At 43.1% G+C, this 19225-nt stretch overlaps 1 protein-coding gene across 2 annotated transcripts in view; it reads left to right on the plus strand.

Moving 5' to 3' along the window:
• Nucleotides 1–19225, plus strand: part of LOC124002645 (receptor-type tyrosine-protein phosphatase gamma-like) — a 341627-nt gene that overhangs the window by 219726 nt on the left and 102676 nt on the right. For both annotated transcript variants that reach the window (XM_046310229.1, XM_046310230.1), the window contains exon 4: nt 899–1047. In XM_046310229.1, coding sequence (XP_046166185.1) covers nt 899–1047 — 149 coding nt within the window. The remainder of the gene's footprint in view (nt 1–898; nt 1048–19225) is intronic.

Here is a 19225-nt window from a genome sequence, read left to right on the forward strand (position 1 = left end):
ATCTCCCAGAGGACACAAACTACACAAGGAGGGGAAATTAACTTTGATAGACCAGCCTATTGTTTGAGGGTCAAAGGCTTTAGCAGAGTCTACGACATGAGAAATGTCAAACTAAGTAAATGGAATTTAACAGGCCTGCTGTATTTAGTTTCAAACTTTTCTGAAGACGTTGAGATGACAACCAGGCCACTCATTTCACTTGAGTGCTTCTTCTAAATGGGACAGAAATCTCCCCTGAAAGGAGGAGCAGAAACAATTCTGAAATTCAATCACAGTAATAAATCGGTTTGACAATGGGAGCATTTATTTAAGGTCGTATTAGTTAATTAAATGTGGGTCTATTCAGTCAAATTTGTGAATAAAAAAATTGCCTCCCTCTGTCAATTTCCACTTTATTTCAACAAGCGTATGATAAACTAACAAAAGATTTGCAGAGGCAATTAGAAGTGGCTGAGGAGATAGCTTTTACCAGACAAATTAGCCCTTAATTAGAGACCCAGCCTTGTAGGGCAGGCAGCACAGACGTTATAGAAGCACCACATGTTATATTCAGAAAATGCATCAGCATCCCCTTGGGGAAGTTAAATAGATGATGAACCTCAATACCAAGTGCTTTGAATGAATGTAATTTTATATTGTTTGTAGGCCAAACAGAAGTTTCACACTGTCTATGTCCGTTTACTGGCCCAACGCTCTTAACCGCTAGGCTACCTGCCACCTACATGACCCTCATGTAACTCTCTCTCTCTCTCTCTCTCTCTCTCTCTCTCTCTCTCTCTCTCTCTCTCTCTCTCTCTCTCTCTCTCTCTCTCTCTCTCTCTCTCTCTCTCTCTCTCTCTCTCTCTCTCTCTCTCTCTCTCTCTCTCTCTCTCTCTCTCTCTCTCTCTCTCTCTCTCAGTGGCTATCATGCTGAAGGATGACTACTTTGTTCGTGGTGCGGGCCTGCCCGGGCGTTTTAAGGCGGAGAAGGTGGAGTTCCACTGGGGCCAGAGCAACGGATCTGAGGGCTCTGAACACAGCATCAACGGCAAGAGGTTCCCAGTGGAGGTGAGAGCGAGAGGAAAGGAGTGTGAATGGTAATATCTGGAGGAGAGAATTCTGAAAAACCCAGTGTATGAATGAGGAGCAGTGGGGGTAGGAGTCTGCCCCCTGTCAGAATGGTGAAGAGTAGAGGGTGGTCCCATATCGATCTAAAAATGTTAAGGCCAGGGCCCTGGGGTCTGATCAGGTAGGCAAGTTGAGAACAAGTTCTCATTTACAATTGCGACGTGGCCAAGATAAAGCAAAGCAGTTTGACAGATACAACGACACAGAGTTACACATGGAGTAAAACAAACATACAGTCAATAATACAGTATAAACAAGTCTATATACAATGTGAGCAAATTAGGTGAGAAAGGGAGGTAAAGGCAAAAAAGGCCATGGTGGCAAAGTAAATACAATATAGCAAGTAAAACACTGGAATGGTAGTTTTGCAATGGAAGAATGTGCAAAGTAGAAATAAAAATAATGGGGTGCAAAGGAGCAAAATAAATAAATAAATAAAATACAGTTGGGAAAGAGGTAGTTGTTTGGGCTAAATTATAGGTGGGCTATGTACAGGTGCAGTAATCTGTAAGATGCTCTGACAGTTGGTGCTTAAAGCTAGTGAGGGAGATAAGTGTTTCCAGTTTCAGAGATTTTTGTAGTTCGTTCCAGTCATTGGCAGCAGAGAACTGGAAGGAGAGGCGGCCAAAGAAAGAATTGGTTTTGGGGGTGACTAGAGAGATATACCTGCTGGAGCGTGTGCTACAGGTGGGAGATGCTATGGTGACCAGCGAGCTGAGATAAGAGGGGACTTTACCTAGCAGGGTCTTGTAGATGACATGGAGCCAGTGGGTTTGGCGACGAGTATGAAGCGAGGGCCAGCCAACGAGAGCGTACAGGTCACAATGGTGGGTAGTATATGGGGCTTTGGTGACGAAACAGATGGCACTGTGATAGACTGCATCCAATTTGTTGAGTAGGGTATTGGAGGCTATTTTGTAAATGACATCGCCAAAGTCGAGGATTGGTAGGATGGTCAGTTTTACAAGGGTATGTTTGGCAGCATGAGTGAAGGATGCTTTGTTGCGAAATAGGAAGCCAATTCTAGATTTAACTTTGGATTGGAGATGTTTGATATGGGTATAATTATTATAATTATTATGTTTTGATTAACGACAACCCCAGCAGCCTCTTTACTGTCTTTGGTGAACAGATTAATATAGATCATTTGACATTCGGTGATTTTGGCTGGTGTCAGCAGTTTTAAGAAGGTTATTATAGTAAACTAGTGTTAGGGACAGAAACTAGCATATGCGTGGGAGGCTAGGAGCCATCTATGTGTTGTATGTTTTTTTTTTGGGGGGGGGGGGGTTGTCACTTGTTGACAGCGTGGGGCGTTAATGCACAAGCTGATGGGTCAGGTCATAGGTTAGGTTAGGCTTAAAGGTAGACTCCGCAAGATGACGTAGATGCATGAAGGAAACAGTAATAGTAGGTCAATTTACGAAACACCCAGGATAATTGAAGAGTGAGGCTGAACTTCTCCGCTGTTTTGGTCCCATAGCCACCACATTGTAGCAGTGTGAAGCACAGATACTCTGTGTGACTATGTGAGAGCAAAGTCTTGCATCATGCTCATCTCAATGGCCACGTAAGGGTGGATCACTTTTGTCAAGTCAGTGGGCCAGTGTGTTGAATAATGGGGTTAAACAATGTCATATTTGCACCTACATGTCAACTGCATGAACTTTACAAAAATTATGTGATCAAAGGTCACGGAAGTTTTTATTGCAGCCAACCTCAATTTTCTGCAGTTGCTCTTCACCAACTTAAAACAGATTTGTCAGTTATTTATTTTCAATTTACTAAATAGTTTTTTCATGTTTCGTTTTAATTTACTATAATAACCTTAATTTTAAGTATTTCAATTTTATGTTGTCATTTCATTTTTTTTCATTGGGTGCTTTGTCCCTCCAATAACGTTAATGTGCTGCTTACAAGGTGCTGCATCTCATGTTTCACACATTCACTTTTGCGCATTGCGAAACTGATCAATAAAAGGCCGAACTCCCTCTTATGTTATATTGATGATTTCTTGAATGATTCATTGTATGATTTGCGGTCCACGCTGTTGATCTCTGTCCTGATGTCTGCAGAATAGAATGTTCTTTCTAGCCAATATGCCAGCATGAAAGATTAACTGGATTTGATTAGTTTGGGCTGGTTATTCGTGCGACATGTTCATGGCCGTAACTATATAATATGATTAATATATGATTGACATCGGTAATTGTTTCTAATTTGACAAATAAATACATAATACAAATATATATTTTTGCACACAAAGAAAATCTATTATGGGTGAACATCTGAATATGCTCCCAGCGTTGATCAAAGTTCAGAATGCTTATATTCTTGATCTGACTGAGTTCTAATAGTGCCTGCCTCTTTGCGAACGAGTGGAATCCTGAACAGTGGTTTGCTCGTTATGTTTGCCTGCGTCCCCCTGATTTGCCTCCTGGATTTTCCTTTTTAGTAGCACGTTCACCACTCTCTCAAACAGCTAACTCCGCCCTCTCGTGGCACAAGCCAAGGGCCTGATATGTAAAAAAATAAAATAAAATAAAAACTACCCCAGCTCGCAGTCGGCTACACTAGAGAACTACAGTAGAGATGCTGCTGACAATGTGCGAGATGCCAGACAAAAGGCCATTTTAAAACTCTCCCGCAGCAGTATTGCAGTAATGTTGAAGGGCTCTGGGTAGTATTACTTAGCCAACTAGAAGGATGAAGTAAGAGGCTAACGTTAAACGGAGCCTAAAAAGTGTTTACTAAGTTCTCATAATAACTTTGCTTTACAGAGAGTAGGCTACTGAGGCAGACAGTGATGTGGCGCTCAGTGGTGAGACTGAGGCAGGCTGCAGTGTATGCAGGAGGAAGCAGAGGAGATAGAGAGAGAGAGGAAGCAAGCAGAGAGAGAAGTTAGTTTAGTGATTCCCGAACTTGGGGTCAGGGCCCCATGTGGGGTCCCCTGAAAAAAACTGTACTAATCTAATCAAACTAGTTAGGAACTTAAAAATATATATTTTTCAATATGAACATCTCCATATGGCCTCCTCCCAATAGGCAAACAATACAGTTCTAAAAATCTCATACATTAATGTTTACATCGGTGGTTGTTCGCCATATCCATTCCCCACTGTTTTTTCAACTACAAACTGATATTAATACATAATCATAAGTAATATTCTAATAATTCATGTGAATGTCATAATATGATCATCTGTGTGCTCCATTCATTTCTGTTTGTGCGGAGCATTATTAGTAATGCCTAGGAATACAAATGTGAATGCTATGTCATTTGATAAGAGATATAATTAAAGAGTTGATGATTTTATGCAGTTCATCATTACAACTGACTGAACAATCACTATGTGTCAGTGTGAATCAGTTTTCATATATCCGGGTAAAACATTACAGTTGAAGAGCTAATAGGCTTCGTAGATTGACTGAGGTGTGTTTGTAGAATGACTGATGTGAATGAACCTACAGAAGCCAAGGTGATAATGGCTGGGGTCATTTTTGCTTGTTTTTGCTCTTCTCCAAATTGCATTTTTATGTTTTTATTTCATTGTATAGAAAAGCAGTAAATCAGCTTCAACTTTCCCAAAGCATTCTGGGGAGACCTTCCGGACCTCGCTAAAACTCAAACCCTGGTTACAGCCCTGGACTTGGTTGTCTGAGAGTGTTACTGTGGTGAATGCTAATGAGTGCTGACAACTCCCCCTACTCATGTCCTTATCTGTACAGAGAGAGCGGGACAGAGCGAGAGAGGGAGGGAGAATAAGAGAAAGGTAGGGGAAGGATATAGAGCTGAGGGCACAGTAGAAAGAGAGAGAGAGAGAGTAAGGGAGGAGGAATGCACTGTGGAGATAGTTCACAATTAACATTCTGTCAAGGAGGGCGATTGTGTCTAAGAGGTAATTAAATATGCCAGTGGCAGGGCAGTGTGTGTGTGTGTGTGTGTGTGTGTGTGTGTGTGTGTGTGTGTGTGTGTGTGTGTGTGTGTGTGTGTGTGTGTGTGTGTGTGTGTGTGTGTGTGTGTGTGTGTGTGTGTGTGTGTGTGTGTGTGTGTGTGTGTGTGTGTGTGTGTGTGTGTGGGCGCACCCCATTGCCGTCATGCCTTGCTGTGCTATTGATTATGGCTTCCCATCATCTAATGTCACATGACCTCTTTAATGTCACAGGTGCTGTGCTGACCTGTATTATAGGAGAGATGAGAGCAGCTCTCCATCTCAGCTCTTCTTCTGGTAGGAAAACAGCAGTGTTAATATAAAGTGGTAATCCACAGGTACAAAGTGGCTTTGTTACTAAATCTGGATGCAATACACTGAGGCACGGTGGGTCTCTCCCAATCTTATTTAGATGTACTGTGGCAGGGAAATTGCCAATGACAAGGTTTAATTTGGAAAATACCTTAAACCCTGGGTGGTTTTGCAGAGCCATTAGTTGAAAAAGTGGGTCTAGTTAAATTGGTTCCCGCTGAATTTCTGCTTCTCCCTCTTGAGCTGACCTGAATTCAGTGGCTGTGGTTTCCTCCACTGTTGTTGTCCAGTCTGAGATCATGTATAGCGTTTGATGGACAAAGGCTCAAGCTTTGGGTTTTTTCTTTCATTTAAAAAAAATCTGTATCAGTGTTCCCCTATATACTTAGCCCATTTAAAATGATCTGTTTTGATCTTCATTATGTATAACCCAATATTTTATTTGATGCCACTGCCCATTTAGAACATTAGCGAAATGCTAACCCCCTAGTGATTCCTCAACACATTACCAGAGATGTCTGTCTGGTGATAAGAGTATGAAGAGAGGAGAACCCTCAGACTAGGGCAGACAGGGCTCTCAATTGCAAGGAGATAGACACTCCCCCAGCAACAGAGAAAAACAACCCCATTGACACAAAGCCTGACATATTATTAAAATAAGTACTTGTAGCTGATTATACGCATTAGTGGTGATCATGCCTTCCACTTCCCTTCCTTATCCCCCCCTCTTTTTCCCCTAATTAAATCTAACCACTCTCACTGTGTGTGTGTGTGTGTGTGTGTGTGTGTGTGTGTGTGTGTGTGTGTGTGTGTGTGTGTGTGTGTGTGTGTGTGTGTGTGTGTGTGTGTGTGTGTGTGTGTGTGTGTGTGTGTGTGTGTGTGGGGGGGGGGGGCTGAAGCTGAAGCACTTGCTGGTCAAAGTTTCTCTTAGTGGTCCTTGAAGTAGCACTCTATCCAATGGAATGAGAGATCATCTGGAATGTAAGAGGCATGTAAGCTCTGACTTCACATTTCTGTGATGTCATTTCTGTTGGGTAGTATGACCGGTGTCAAAGTAAAAAGACAGGAAAATAAACAAGTTAATAGAATGAAAGAAGGATGATTTTAAACATGCTAGTCATATATAACACACTCTAAAAGCCTTTATCAACAGTAGTGGTAGTATGCTTAGTGCTAACAGAGAGACAGACTAAAGCATATACTGTAGCTGTGGCCAGATGTCCTTGGTGACTGTCACTAACAGACCCTGGTTGGTCTGAGCCCTCTCCTATGAATACTCATGAGGACACTGCTGTCAACACAGAGGAGATTTTCTGCAAAATGCCACTTTCATCTCTTAAAGTCCTCTTGAATGATTTATGTTTACAAGCCTTGCCATTTAGTAATTGTTCTCTAATAAGCTTGTGATTAAGTGGGGGACTGCTGCGTTCCTACCTGCTGTTTTAACTGTAAAACACTGCTTAATATGCAAAGCACAGCCAGGCAGGCATGAAGCACAGCTCTCCATCTGTATCCATCACCCACGGTGTGTTACCCTGCTCATACTGTACAACAATCACATCCCCACCCTCAGTCCCGGAATGGATTCCGGGAAGATTTGGCTTCAATGATTTATAAATGAATTATGCATGGAGTATGGACTGAATTTATTTGATTGTAGGAAGCTTAACTTCATCGGGGTCATCTTCAGGATAAATTGAATCCTATAGGAATGAGTTGGTGTATCATGGAAAGGATGACACATCATCACAACAGAACTCAAACTCAGTTTAGCATAATGTCAGAATGACCTTAAAGCAGGTTATTGCAGTATCATTCCTTGCAGGGACATCTCTCTGAAACTCTCTGTTTACGGTGTCAGAGAGGAAGTCTTCCCACTTTGTAATATCACACATCTGCTCCCGTGTCCTAAGGTGGTGAGAGGAGAGTGTTCCAGCTTTATTTCTCCATGCCCTCTTGACACCCTGGAGTGATTTCACTGCTCTCTCAGTCTTTCCATTCTGTCCAGCGTAAAGGCGTCCACATGCTTCCCAGCCGAAACAGTTCGGAACAGTTTGAGCATATATTATGACGCCATTTTGTTACGTTTTTGTTTGTTCAGTTGTTTGGCCACACAAAAAAATGTATTGAGGCAAGCCGAAGTTGTTAGCCGAAAGTCTACGCCCCTTCGACGGTGATTGGTCAACGGTAGGGATTCTTCAGTAGTCTTTGTTGTCATTCAACAAGTGACCATTTTTTTAGTTAGAAATACTCTACCAAACATCTCATTTCGATTTAAAATTGCGCGACTAAGATCTCTTCGGCAAAAACATCCAAATCAATGACAGATTTCTTGAGTTATCTTAGATAAATGTGTACTATTTTGAGGAAGTGTTTACTGGCTTAGGCGTCTCAAAATGGACAAACTGTACTTTTGTCCCTTTTTTCTCATTTTTGAAGTGAATGTCTTCTGAGGGAGTATGCGAGCACACTCGTTCAGTTCGCCTAACTGACTTTGGCTAGCCGTCAGACGAACTGAAGCCTTCTGATGCCTTAACCAGGCCTCTTCCTCCTCCTTCCACCATCATTGCCCCCTACTCCTCCTTCTCCTCCATGCTCCTGCCCCTCTCCCCCCCTGTGTGCCTCAGAACAAGATGGGGGGCAAGGTAGATGATGTGCACACTCTCACAGACGCTGAAGGCACTGTATCACAAATAATAGATGTCAGTGATGAATGGAATTTTATTTCCGTCAAACTTTTTGCAGTGGATGAAACAGAAAATGCATTCCTGACCTAAATGACCTTGTGCATAGATATTCATTGTGTATTTTTTCAAGTCTACCGTATGTATGGTAGTACTGTGTACAGTGTACAGTGCTGTGTACAGTACATTTGTGATTTGGTGTGTTGATATTTGCAAAAACACAATTGATGGTCAAAGTACCTGCCCTCCATGACACCTACAGCACCCGATTTCACAGGAATGCCAAAAAGATCATCAAGGACAACAACCACCTGAGCCACTGCCTGTTCACACTACTATCATCCAGAAGGCGAGGTCAGTACAGGTGTATCAAAGCTGGGACCGAGAGATTGAGAAACAGCTTCTATCTCAAGGCCATCAGACTGCTAAACAGCAATCACTAGCTCAGAGAGGCTGCTGCCTACATTGAGACCAAATCACTGGCCACTTTAATAAATTGATCACTAGTCAATTTAAACAATGCCACTTTAATAATGTTTACATATCTTACATTACTTATATCACATGTATACATTGTATTTTATACCATCTACTGCACCTTGCCTATGCCGCTCGGCCATCGCTCATCCATATACTTATATTTACATATTTTCATTCACCCCTTTAGATTTGTGTGTATTAGGTAGTTGTTGGGGAATTGTTAGATTACTTGTTAGATTTGTGTGTATTAGGTAGTTGTTGGGAATTGTGAGATTACTTGTTAGATATTACTGCACTGTTGGAATTAGAAGCACAAGCATTTCACTTGCGTTAACATCTGCTAACCATGTGTGTGACCAAAAACATTTGATTTGATTCTCTTTCATTTCTAAAGTTTTAAGCTCATGTTTTGTCTGTAACTTTTACTTGAGAAGTTTCATATTTGTACCTGGTCCATTTCCCTGTCACCGTGGGCCTAGTGTATCAGCAAGGCTGTCAAATTTTCAGTTGCTACAGGGTTATTTTCCTCCTGTGAGAAACTAGTCAAATTAAGATCCTACATCTGTGCATAATGACTGGTGCGTTGGTTCTATTTTCGGTGCCTGTAGATACTTAGCACAGTTGGTATAACCTTGCCAGAATGCCCACGCTTTAGTTATGCTCGTTCTGTTGTTAAGGTTACTTCCAGGTCTTGACAACACAGACGCCTATGGTGCTGTGCATGGCTTTTTAATGACTTAGAGGATAGGGGATACAGGGGATACAATCAAACAAATATTGATCAAAGTCTATGTCAGGCTAGCTAAAGTTTTAATCTGCTGTCTGTGTAGTGTACAGACAGAGGAAATGAGTGGCATGTCAATCAAAACATGTCAGGGAGAGGAAGGAAGTGTAACAAGATGTCAAGTAAAAAATAACAATATATAAAGGGGGGTGCTGGTACAGAGTCAGTGTGCGGGGGCACCAGATAATTGAGGTAGTATGTACATTTCTTGCTGCACTGAAAGTAAAGGGGCTGAATAATTTTGCACGCCCAATTTTTCCGTTTTTGATTTGTTAAAAAAGTTTGAAATATCCAATAAATGTCGTTCCACTTCATGATTGTGTCCCACTTGTTGTTGATTCTTCACAAAATAATACAGTTTTATATCTTTATGTTTGAAGCCTGAAATGTGGCAAAAGGTCGCAAAGTTCAAGGGGGCCGAATAATTTTGCAAGGCACTGTAGGTAGAGTTAATTAAATCAAAATCAAATCAAATTTATTTATATAGCCCTTCGTACATCAGCTGATATCTCAAAGTGCTGTACAGAAACCCAGCCTAAAACCCCAAACAGCAAGCAATGCAGGTGTAGAAGGTGTAAAGGGACTATGCATAGATGACAACAGAGTGGCAGTGGTGTGGAGAAGGGAGGGAGGGGGGGCAATGTGAATAGTCTAGGTAGCCATTTGACTAGATGTTCATCAGTCTGATGGCTTGGGGGTAGAAGCTGTTTAGAAGCCTCTCGGACCTAGACTCGGCGCTCCGGTACCTCTTGCCATGTGGTAGCAGAGAGAACAGTCTATGACTAGGGTGGCTGGAGTCTTTCCCAATTGTTAGGGCCTTTCTCTGACCCCGTCTGGTATAGAGGTCCTGGATGGCAGGAAGCTTAGCCCTAGGGATGTACTGGGCCGTTTGCACTACCCTCTGTAGTGCCTTGCGGTCGGCGGCCGAGCAGTTGCCATACCAGGCAGTGATGCTCTATCGATGGTGCAGCTGTAGAACCTTTTGTGGATCTGAGGACCCATGCCAAATCTTTTCAGTCTCCTGAGGTGGAATAGGTTTTGTCTTGCCCGCTTCACGACTGACATGGTGTGCTTAGACCATGTTAGTTTGTTGGTGATGTGGACACTTGAAGTTCTCAACCTGCTCCACTGCAGCCCCGTCAATGAGAATGGGGGTGTGCTCGGTCCTCTTTTTCCTGTAGTCCACAATCATCTCCTTTGTCTTGATCAAATTGAGGGAGAGGTTATTGTCCTGGCACCACACGGCCAGGTCTCTGACCTCTTCCCTATAGGCTGTCTCGTTGTTGTCGGTGATCAGGCCTACCACTGTTGTGTCATCTACAAATTTAATGATGGTGTTTGAGTCGTGCCCGGCCGTGCAGTCATGAGTGAACAGGGAGTACAGGAAGGGGCTGAGCACGCACCCCTGAGGGGCCCCTGTGTTTTGGATCAGCGTGGCGGATGTGTTGTTACCTACCCTTACCACCTGGGGGGGCGGCCCGTCAGGAAGTCCAAGATCCAGTTGCAGAGGGAGGTGTTTAGTCTCAGGGTCCTTAGCTTATTGATGCGCTTTGAGGGCACTGTGGTGTTGAACGCTGAGCTGTAGTCAATGAAAAGCATTCTCACATAGGTGTTCCTTTTGTCCAGGTGTGAAAGGGCAGTGTGGAGACTGCATCATCTGTGGATCTGTTGGGGTGGTATGCAAATTGGAGTGGGTCTAGGGTTTCTGAGATGATGGTGTGGATGTGAGCCATGACCAGCCTTTCAAAGCACTTCATGGCTACAGACGTGAGTGCTATAGGTCGGTAATCATTTAGGCAGGTTACCTTAGTGTTCTTGGGCACAGGCACTGTGGTGTTCTGCTTAAAACATGTTGGTATTACAGACTCGGACAGGGAGTCCTGTATTGACGCTTTGCCTGTTTGATGGTTCGTCGGAGGGCATAGCGGGATTTCTTATAAGCTTCCGGATTAGAGTCCCGCTCCTTGAAAGTGGCAGCTCTAGCCTTTAGCTCAGTGTGGATGCTGCCTGTAATCCATGGTTTCTGGTTGGGGTAGGTACGTACGGTCATTGTGGGGATGACGTAATTTGGCTCAAAGAGCGTCCACAGAGGAAATAAAGAACAAATTGATTTATTATTGAGAGGGTAAAGGATGGAAAAGAAGAGTCAGCTTAGAGATACAGTTTTAGTGGACTCAGAGGAGGTTTTACAGCAAAGTCATAATATTATAATTTTCAACAGTTGGTCTATTTTGTGTTTGATTCAGAGAGGAGAAATATTGTGGAGTGGTATTCTTATGTATTGTCATGTTGGGCCTCTCACACTTTCTCTCTTTGTGTCCCTCTTCTTCTCTATTTCTCTTCTCTTTGTCTCTCTCTCTCCCTCACACACTATTTCTATATCTCTCTCTCTCTCCCTCCCTCTGTCGTTCCCTTTCTTGGCAGCTACATTCCATTAAACCTTCAAAGATAACTGATGACTGCCATGCCAAGCTCCATTTTTAAATGTATTTCTCTATTTTATTTATGATTGGCCTCCCTCTGGATCGGGAGGCGTGCAATTTCTAACATAATGTTATATTTCCTGGCCTGTCCTCAATGACACCGAAAAACACAGCCATTTTTTAAAAGCCCAATGCTACCTAGAGGGCAAAAAGATGTTGTCCCAGTTCTGGGCTAGCTTGATACCATTTTTAATAATCTCGTTGCCGATACAGGCTGCCTTTTTGTTTTCTCAAAAGCAATATTTTCCAGATTTTATGAAAAAGCAATACTCCCGAAATTGAAAAAGGAGGGACTGACATTCTAACAGTTCTCATGTAATGTATTTTGGGGTTTTAAGATAGATTTCAAAGGGTTCAACACACCAAACATGTTTAATATCCCAGCTATTGCACTTTCGTCCTGTATTGTATACCTGGCTTTTAAAGTCATTGTAGTGAGGGAGACTTGAGGTAGCTTTGGTGCCACAGGTGCCTATGCTACAATGATCTTTTTGATGGACATCCATTTGTGAGAAATAAGCAGAGCCTGGTGGAGTGCACCAGTGGAGTGCTCGGCCAGGTACTAAACTCCATGGAGAGCTCTGGTTGTGTGAATCACAGCATCAAAACAACACCTTGATGTCCTCTCTCCCAACTAGGACACAGAGTGGAGCACATCCTGTATGTCTGTCATTGGTTCCTTCCCAGCACAAAGGCTTGTGATTCAGCCTCAGATCTTCTATGGTCCCAGAGGGTGATATCACAGAGCCCTTCCCAGTCTTGTTGCACCTCCCCTCTGATGGAACTCTATTCCTCTCAGTATCCACTTCAAAGTGGAAGAACACCGAGGCGACTGTGTTTTTGTTGTCAGACCGAACATTACAAGACTTAGGATGGACACGTGCATGATATATGTGATACATGTGAGCAGATATGCCTCCAAACACATCATATGGAACACAATCTCTTTCGTATACTTTATTATATGGCTTTGAAACCAGTGGTTTATGTATTAGCTCTCTGTCAGCGATCAAGCTCATTAGATATTTGATTAGACTTTTTATCTTGTAGCACTCCGAGTCACTGTTTTCACTCTTTGAAGGAGCGTGTTTGTTTTTGTCAAGCTCAAGTAGGCCACAATCTCTTTCTTAATGAGCCAGATTGTCCACATTAATATTTCAGTCCTATTTGCAGAGACAATACACACACACACACATACACTCCCCTAACAGTGGTGTAATTTGCAGACCATGGGAGACTCCCCAGTCTCTATCAGCCTCATTATCTATCTAAACAACTTAAAACTAGGGGACAATTCACAAACACTCTCTTCCCCTCACTCTTCCACTCTCTCTTCCCCTCCCTCTTCCCCTCTCTCTTCCACTATCTCTTCCACTCTCTCTTCCCCTCACTCTCCCCCTCTCTCTTCCACTCTCTCTTCTCCTCTCTTCCACTCTCTCTTCCCCTCTCTCTCCCCTCTCTCTTCCCCTCTCTCTTCTACTCTCTCTATCCCCTCTCTCTCCCCTCTCTCTTCCACTCCCTCTTCCCCTCTCTCTTCCACTCCCACTTCCCTCTCTCACCTCTCTCTTCCCCTCCCTCTTCCCCTCTCTCTCCCCCTCTCTTCCACTCTCTCTTCCCCTCTCTCCCCTCTCTCTTCCACTCCCTCTTCCCCTCTCTTCCACTCCCACTTCCCCTCTCTCTTCCCCTCCCTCTTCCCCTCTCTCTTCCCCTCCCTCTTCCCCTCTCTTCCACTCTCTCTTCCACTCTCTCTTCCCCTGTCTCTTTCCCTCCCTCTTCCACTCCCTCTTCCCTTCTCTTCCCCTCTCTTTCCCTCCCTCTTCCACTCCCTCTTCCACTCCCTCTTCCCTTCTCTTCCCCTCTCTCTTTCCCTCCCTCTTCCACTCCCTCTTCCCTTCTCTTCCCCTCTCTCTTTCCCTCCCTCTTCCACTCCCTCTTCCCTTCTCTTCCCCTCTCTCGTTTCCACCCTCTTTCACTACCTCTTCCCCTCCCTCTTCCACTCTCTCTTTCCCTCCCTCTTCCACTCCCTCTTCCCCTCTCTCTTTCCCTCCCACTTTCACTCTCTCTTCCACTCTCTCTTCCACTATCTTCCGCTCTCTATTTCCATCTGTCTCCCCCATTCTTTTGCTCCCTCTTCCCAGCACTCTTTCTCTGTCTCCTTCCCCTGTTTTACGGGGCCCTGGGCTGACATAGCGTTGTCAGAGAAGTAAATGTGATCTTGAATCTCAGCATGCTGGTTGCTGAGTCATCTCAGTGTAGTGCAGGATAGGGAGGAGCTGCCATATACAGAACATACAGTACACACAGGTGCACAACCATGATTAATATTCCTTCTACAGCTTGGCAGATAAATCACACTCAGGCCTCACTGCGTTTTTGTCTTTTCAGCATTTAAGACATGCTCTTGAGTAAACATTCCACCCGTGTATATGGCAGACATGCTTGGTGTAGTTGATATGGCCATGTTCCCCTCTCTTCTTCCTCATTTCCTCTCTTCTCTCTTCAGTCTTTAGGACAGTGGTATTCAAAATTATTAAGCGGGACCCCCATTTTTTTCCCCAATAATTTCTGGTGACCCCACCCCAAATCTAATGACACAACCTTAAAACTGGTAAATTTAGATTTTTACATCAATAAATAACCTTCAATTCATAGCATTTTCATCTCTTATCTAAATTAAAGGAAACCAATTCATGTATTTTTTAAATTATCTTTCTCAAACATGTTTGCATATTTGTCCCATCCCATATTTGTACTCTTAATTTGTTGTTACTAATAAAATGAAAATCTTGTTTTATTTATTTTTCCGACCCCTCTGCACCTCCCCCAGTGGGGTCGCGACCCCGACTTTGAATACCACTGCTTTATAAGCACCATAGCCCCTCTCTCGTTGGGATTCTGAACCTGTGTGGTGTTATTTAAGCAATAAGGCCCAAGAGGGTGTGGTATACCACGGTTATACCCCGGCTAAGGGCTGTTCTTTACTCCGATACAGCATGGAGTGCCTGGACACAGTTCTTAGCCGTAGTATATTGGTCATATATCACAAAGCCCTAGTGGCCTTTTTGCTATTATAAACTAATAATTAGAGCAGTAAAACAAAATGTTTTGTCATACCTGTGGTATATGGTATAATATACGATGGCTGTCAGCCAATCAGCATTCAGAGCTTGAATCACTCAGTTTATAATACCAGTTATATTAAGGCTGTCAAGCGCTATATGCTTGGAACGTGCCCTTAACTGCTCTAACATATTTTTTTCTCTCTCCTGGTGGTCCGTAAAGTCTAAAACATTTTTAGATGTGTCTGTAGGATTCACATGAGGTGCTATCCCCTCTGTCAGGAGCAAAGACTTGAATTGGCTCATTTGTGCAGGAGAAATTGGAAAATTGTGCTGTCTGTGCTGTCTGACACAAGCAGAGGGAGAAAAGGTTGTAGAGATTGAGGGTGGAGAAGAGGGGAGGGAGAACATGTGCGTGCGTGAGTGTGTTGGCTGAATGGATGGGAAATCTTTTGGAAGCGCTCCCCGGGGCTCTGGCCACTCATTTATCTGCCTCCTTCCTTCACGTTGATGGCTGTTGTTCTAAAGAGATAAAGTGTGGAGGTGGATAAACGCAGCCTGTCAGTCAAAGCCAACATAGTGAGGGATGGAGGCGCCAGGCCAACCATGGCACTCTCTACCTCCATGAGAGGCCACACAGAGGATCCATAATCATGATACATTAACATGCCACCTGCATAGGTCTCATGATTAATCACATAGACCCGTTAATGTTGGGGTAATGTTTTCCTCGCTCTCATGCAATATATTAATACAGTTGAAGTCGGAAGTTTACATACATTTAGGTTGGAGTCATTAAAACTCGTTTTTCAACCACTCCACAAATTTTTTGTTAACAAACTATAGTTTTGGCAAGTCAGTTAGGAAATCTACTTTGTGCATGACATAAGTCATTTTTCCAACAATTGTTTACAGACAGATTATTTCACTTATAATTCACTGTATCACAATTCCAGTGGGTCAGAAGTTTACATAGACTAAGTTGACTGTACCTTTAAACAGCTTGGACAATTCCTGAAAATTGACTCAAATGATGTCAATTAGCCTATCAGAAGCTTCTAAAGCCATGACATCCTTTGAGTCAATTGTAGGTGTACCTGTGGATGTACAGTATTTCATTGCCTACCTTCAAACTCAGTGTCTCTTTGCTTGACATCATGGGAAAATCAAAAGAAATCAGCCAAGACCTCAGAAAAAAATGTAGACCTCCACAAGTCTGGTTCATCCTTTCCAAACGCCTGAAGGTACCACGTTCATTTGTACAAACAATAATACACAAGTGTAAACACCATGGGACCATGCAGCTGTCATACTGCTCAGGAATGAGACGTGTTCTGTCTCCTAGAGATGAATGTACTTTGGTGTGAAAAGTGCAAATCAATCGCAGAACAACAGCAAAGGACCCTGTGAAGATGCTGGAGGAAACAGTCCTATATCGACCTAACCTGAAAGGCCGCTCAGCAAGGAAAAAGCCACTGCTCCAAAACCGCCATGAAAACGCCAGACTACGGTTTGCAAATGCACAGGGGACAAAGATGGTACTTTGTGGAGAAATGTCCTCTGATCTGATGAAACATTAATAGCAGTGTTTGGCCATAATGACCATTGTTATGTTTGGAAGGGGGAGGCTTGCAAGCAGAAGAACACCATGCCAACCGTGAAGCACAGTGGTGGCAGCATCATGTTGTGGGGGTGCTTTGCTGTAGGAGGGACTGGTGCACTTCACAAAATAGATGGCGTCATGAGGCAGGAATATGTGGATATATTGAAGCAACAGCTCAAGACATCAGTCAGGAAGTTAAAGCTTGGTCGCAAATGGGTCTTCCAAATGGACAATGACCCCAAGCATACTTCTAAAGTTGTGGCAAAATGGCTTAAGAACAACAAAGTCAAGGTATTGGAGTGGCCATCAGAAAGACCTGACCTGAATCCTATACAACATTTGTTGGCAGAACTGAAAAAGTGTGTGTGAGCAAGAAGGCCTACAAACCTGACTCAGTTACACCAGCTCTGTCAGGAGGAATTGTCAGCTCTGTCAGGAGGAATTATTGTGGGAAGCTTGTGAAAGGCTACCCGAAACGTTTTTAAAGGCAATGCTATCAAATACTAATTGAGTGGATGTAAACTTCTGACCCACTGGGAATGTGATGAAAGAAAGAAAAGCTGAAATAAATAATTCTCTCTACTATTATTCTGACATTTCACATTCTTAAAATAAAGTGGTGATCCTAACTGACCTAAGATCGGGAATTTTTACTAGGATTAAATGTCAGGAATTGTGAAAAACTGAGTTTAAATGTATTTGGCTAAGGTGTATGTAAACTTCCGACTTCAACTGTGTATATATAGAGTACAGAGTCCAGTTGGACCTCTCACTTCAGCAAACAACGGAAAAGAGGGGTGCTCAACAACATGACAACAGTGGAGGATGGCGGGAAGAGCTATAGAAGGACAGGCTTATTGTAATGGCTAGAATGGAACCAATGGAATGGAGTCAAACGTGGTTTCCATATGTTTGATCTGTTTGATACTGTTCCATTCCAACCATTACAATGAGCCCGTCCTCCTCTAGCTCCTCCCACCAGCCTCCACTGAATGACCAAAATCATGAGACGGGCTTACCAAGAAAAACTTCCCAAATGAAGAAAGGAGTTGGAGCACTCAACAAAAAAAAGCACAAATGTATTTATTTTAGCTCACTTCAATCCATTGTACAGGATGCGAACAGGTGACTGACGTTTCGACGTTAAGCTGACGTCTTCCTCAGAGTGATCTGACCATTGCACTTAGCTCCTTTTTGAGACACAACAATGTAAGAAGATAATAATGATAATATTTCAGTATGTCCTTAGACACTGTGGATCCTAAGGGGATAAACAATGATTTTTCACTGTCCTCGTTTCTATAATGTTGTTGCCTTGATTTTGGGGGTCTCTGTGTCTCCGGATTCACAGACACCCAAATATCATCTATGCATGTTTTGAAATGGCCTATTGATTAATGAGACACACTATTTCTCTTATTATTACTATTATTTTGTGCAATAATTTGCCATTTACCTTGCAGCATATTATTATTTTCTGACATTGTTGTGTCTCATTGTGCCACGAGGCTAAGTGCAATGGTCACGTCACTCTGAGGAAGACTATCATGTTGAAGTAAGACCCAGATGCAGTGTAGAAGTAAAGAGTTTATTACAACCACAGGGGCAGGCCTAATGACAGGTCAAGGCAGGCAGGGGTCAGTAATCCAGAAAGTGTGTAATGGGTCCAGAACGGCAGGCAGTCTCAGGGTCAGGGCAGGCAGGGGTCAATAATTCAGAACGCTGGGGTAAGGCACAAAACGACAGGTAGTCTCAGGGTCAGGGCAGGTAGAACAGTCAAATCCGGGTATGACTAGAAAACAGGAGCAGGAAAACAGGTAGGAGCAGGGAAACAAACGCTGGTAGGATTTACGAACAAAACTCACTGGCAACAGACAAACAGAGAACACAGGTATAAATATACAGGGGATAATGAGGAAGATGGGCGACACCTGGAGGGGGGTGGAGACAATCACAAAGACAGGTGAAACAGATCAGGGTGTGACAAAGATGTCAGCTTGACGTCGAGACGTCAGTCACCTGTTAGCATCCTGTACAATGGATTGTAGTGAGCTAAAATAAATCAATCTATGCTTCTTCTTTTTTTATACCTCAAAATAGTATTTTGGGATGTTTTTCTTTTCATATATAGAGTACAGTAATATTTGTTTTTTTCTTGGTGAACCCTTATTTGTGATGTACATACTGTATAGAATAGATGTGGGTGCGTGCATGCTTGATCATTTGGCCCCATGATGGAGTGAAGTTGAATTATTAGAATATCTCGCCTGAATAAGTCAACCTCAGAGTCACTATCACTGTCTCACGACATATACTGACACCAAAACATGTCAGTCACTCTGTGTGATACAAATGATATTTTTTGCTGTGCTTTGTTTGTGCTCATAACAATGTCATAATGTTCCTGGATAGGGCCTTTGTAATTGACGTGGCTATTAGTTATAATCTCAGTGAGGCTCTTCAGTAATTACTGCTCTGCTCTGGGAGTCACCAGTGAGAGGGTGTCCTGAGCTATGGATCCACTCTAAGCCAGGACAATGAGGAAATTAAAACAACGAATTGGCTAACATTGTTAAGACACTGGTCATTATGTGTATCTCCCCGAGCACAGAGACAGGCTCAAATTATTGGCCAGCCCTTGCCCGAGGCCACCACAGCCCAGGAAGTCAGCTCATTGGCCTTTGATGTAAGGGGAGAGGAACTCATCAGAGGAACTCCACCACCCCTGTTCTATCAGTCACAGACGGCGTTGGCGTTGGAGGAGGGGTCATTTTTAGTGGG

This window comes from Oncorhynchus gorbuscha, linkage group LG18 (assembly GCF_021184085.1).
Source record: "Oncorhynchus gorbuscha isolate QuinsamMale2020 ecotype Even-year linkage group LG18, OgorEven_v1.0, whole genome shotgun sequence".
In the NCBI taxonomy this organism is placed as follows: domain Eukaryota; kingdom Metazoa; phylum Chordata; class Actinopteri; order Salmoniformes; family Salmonidae; genus Oncorhynchus; species Oncorhynchus gorbuscha.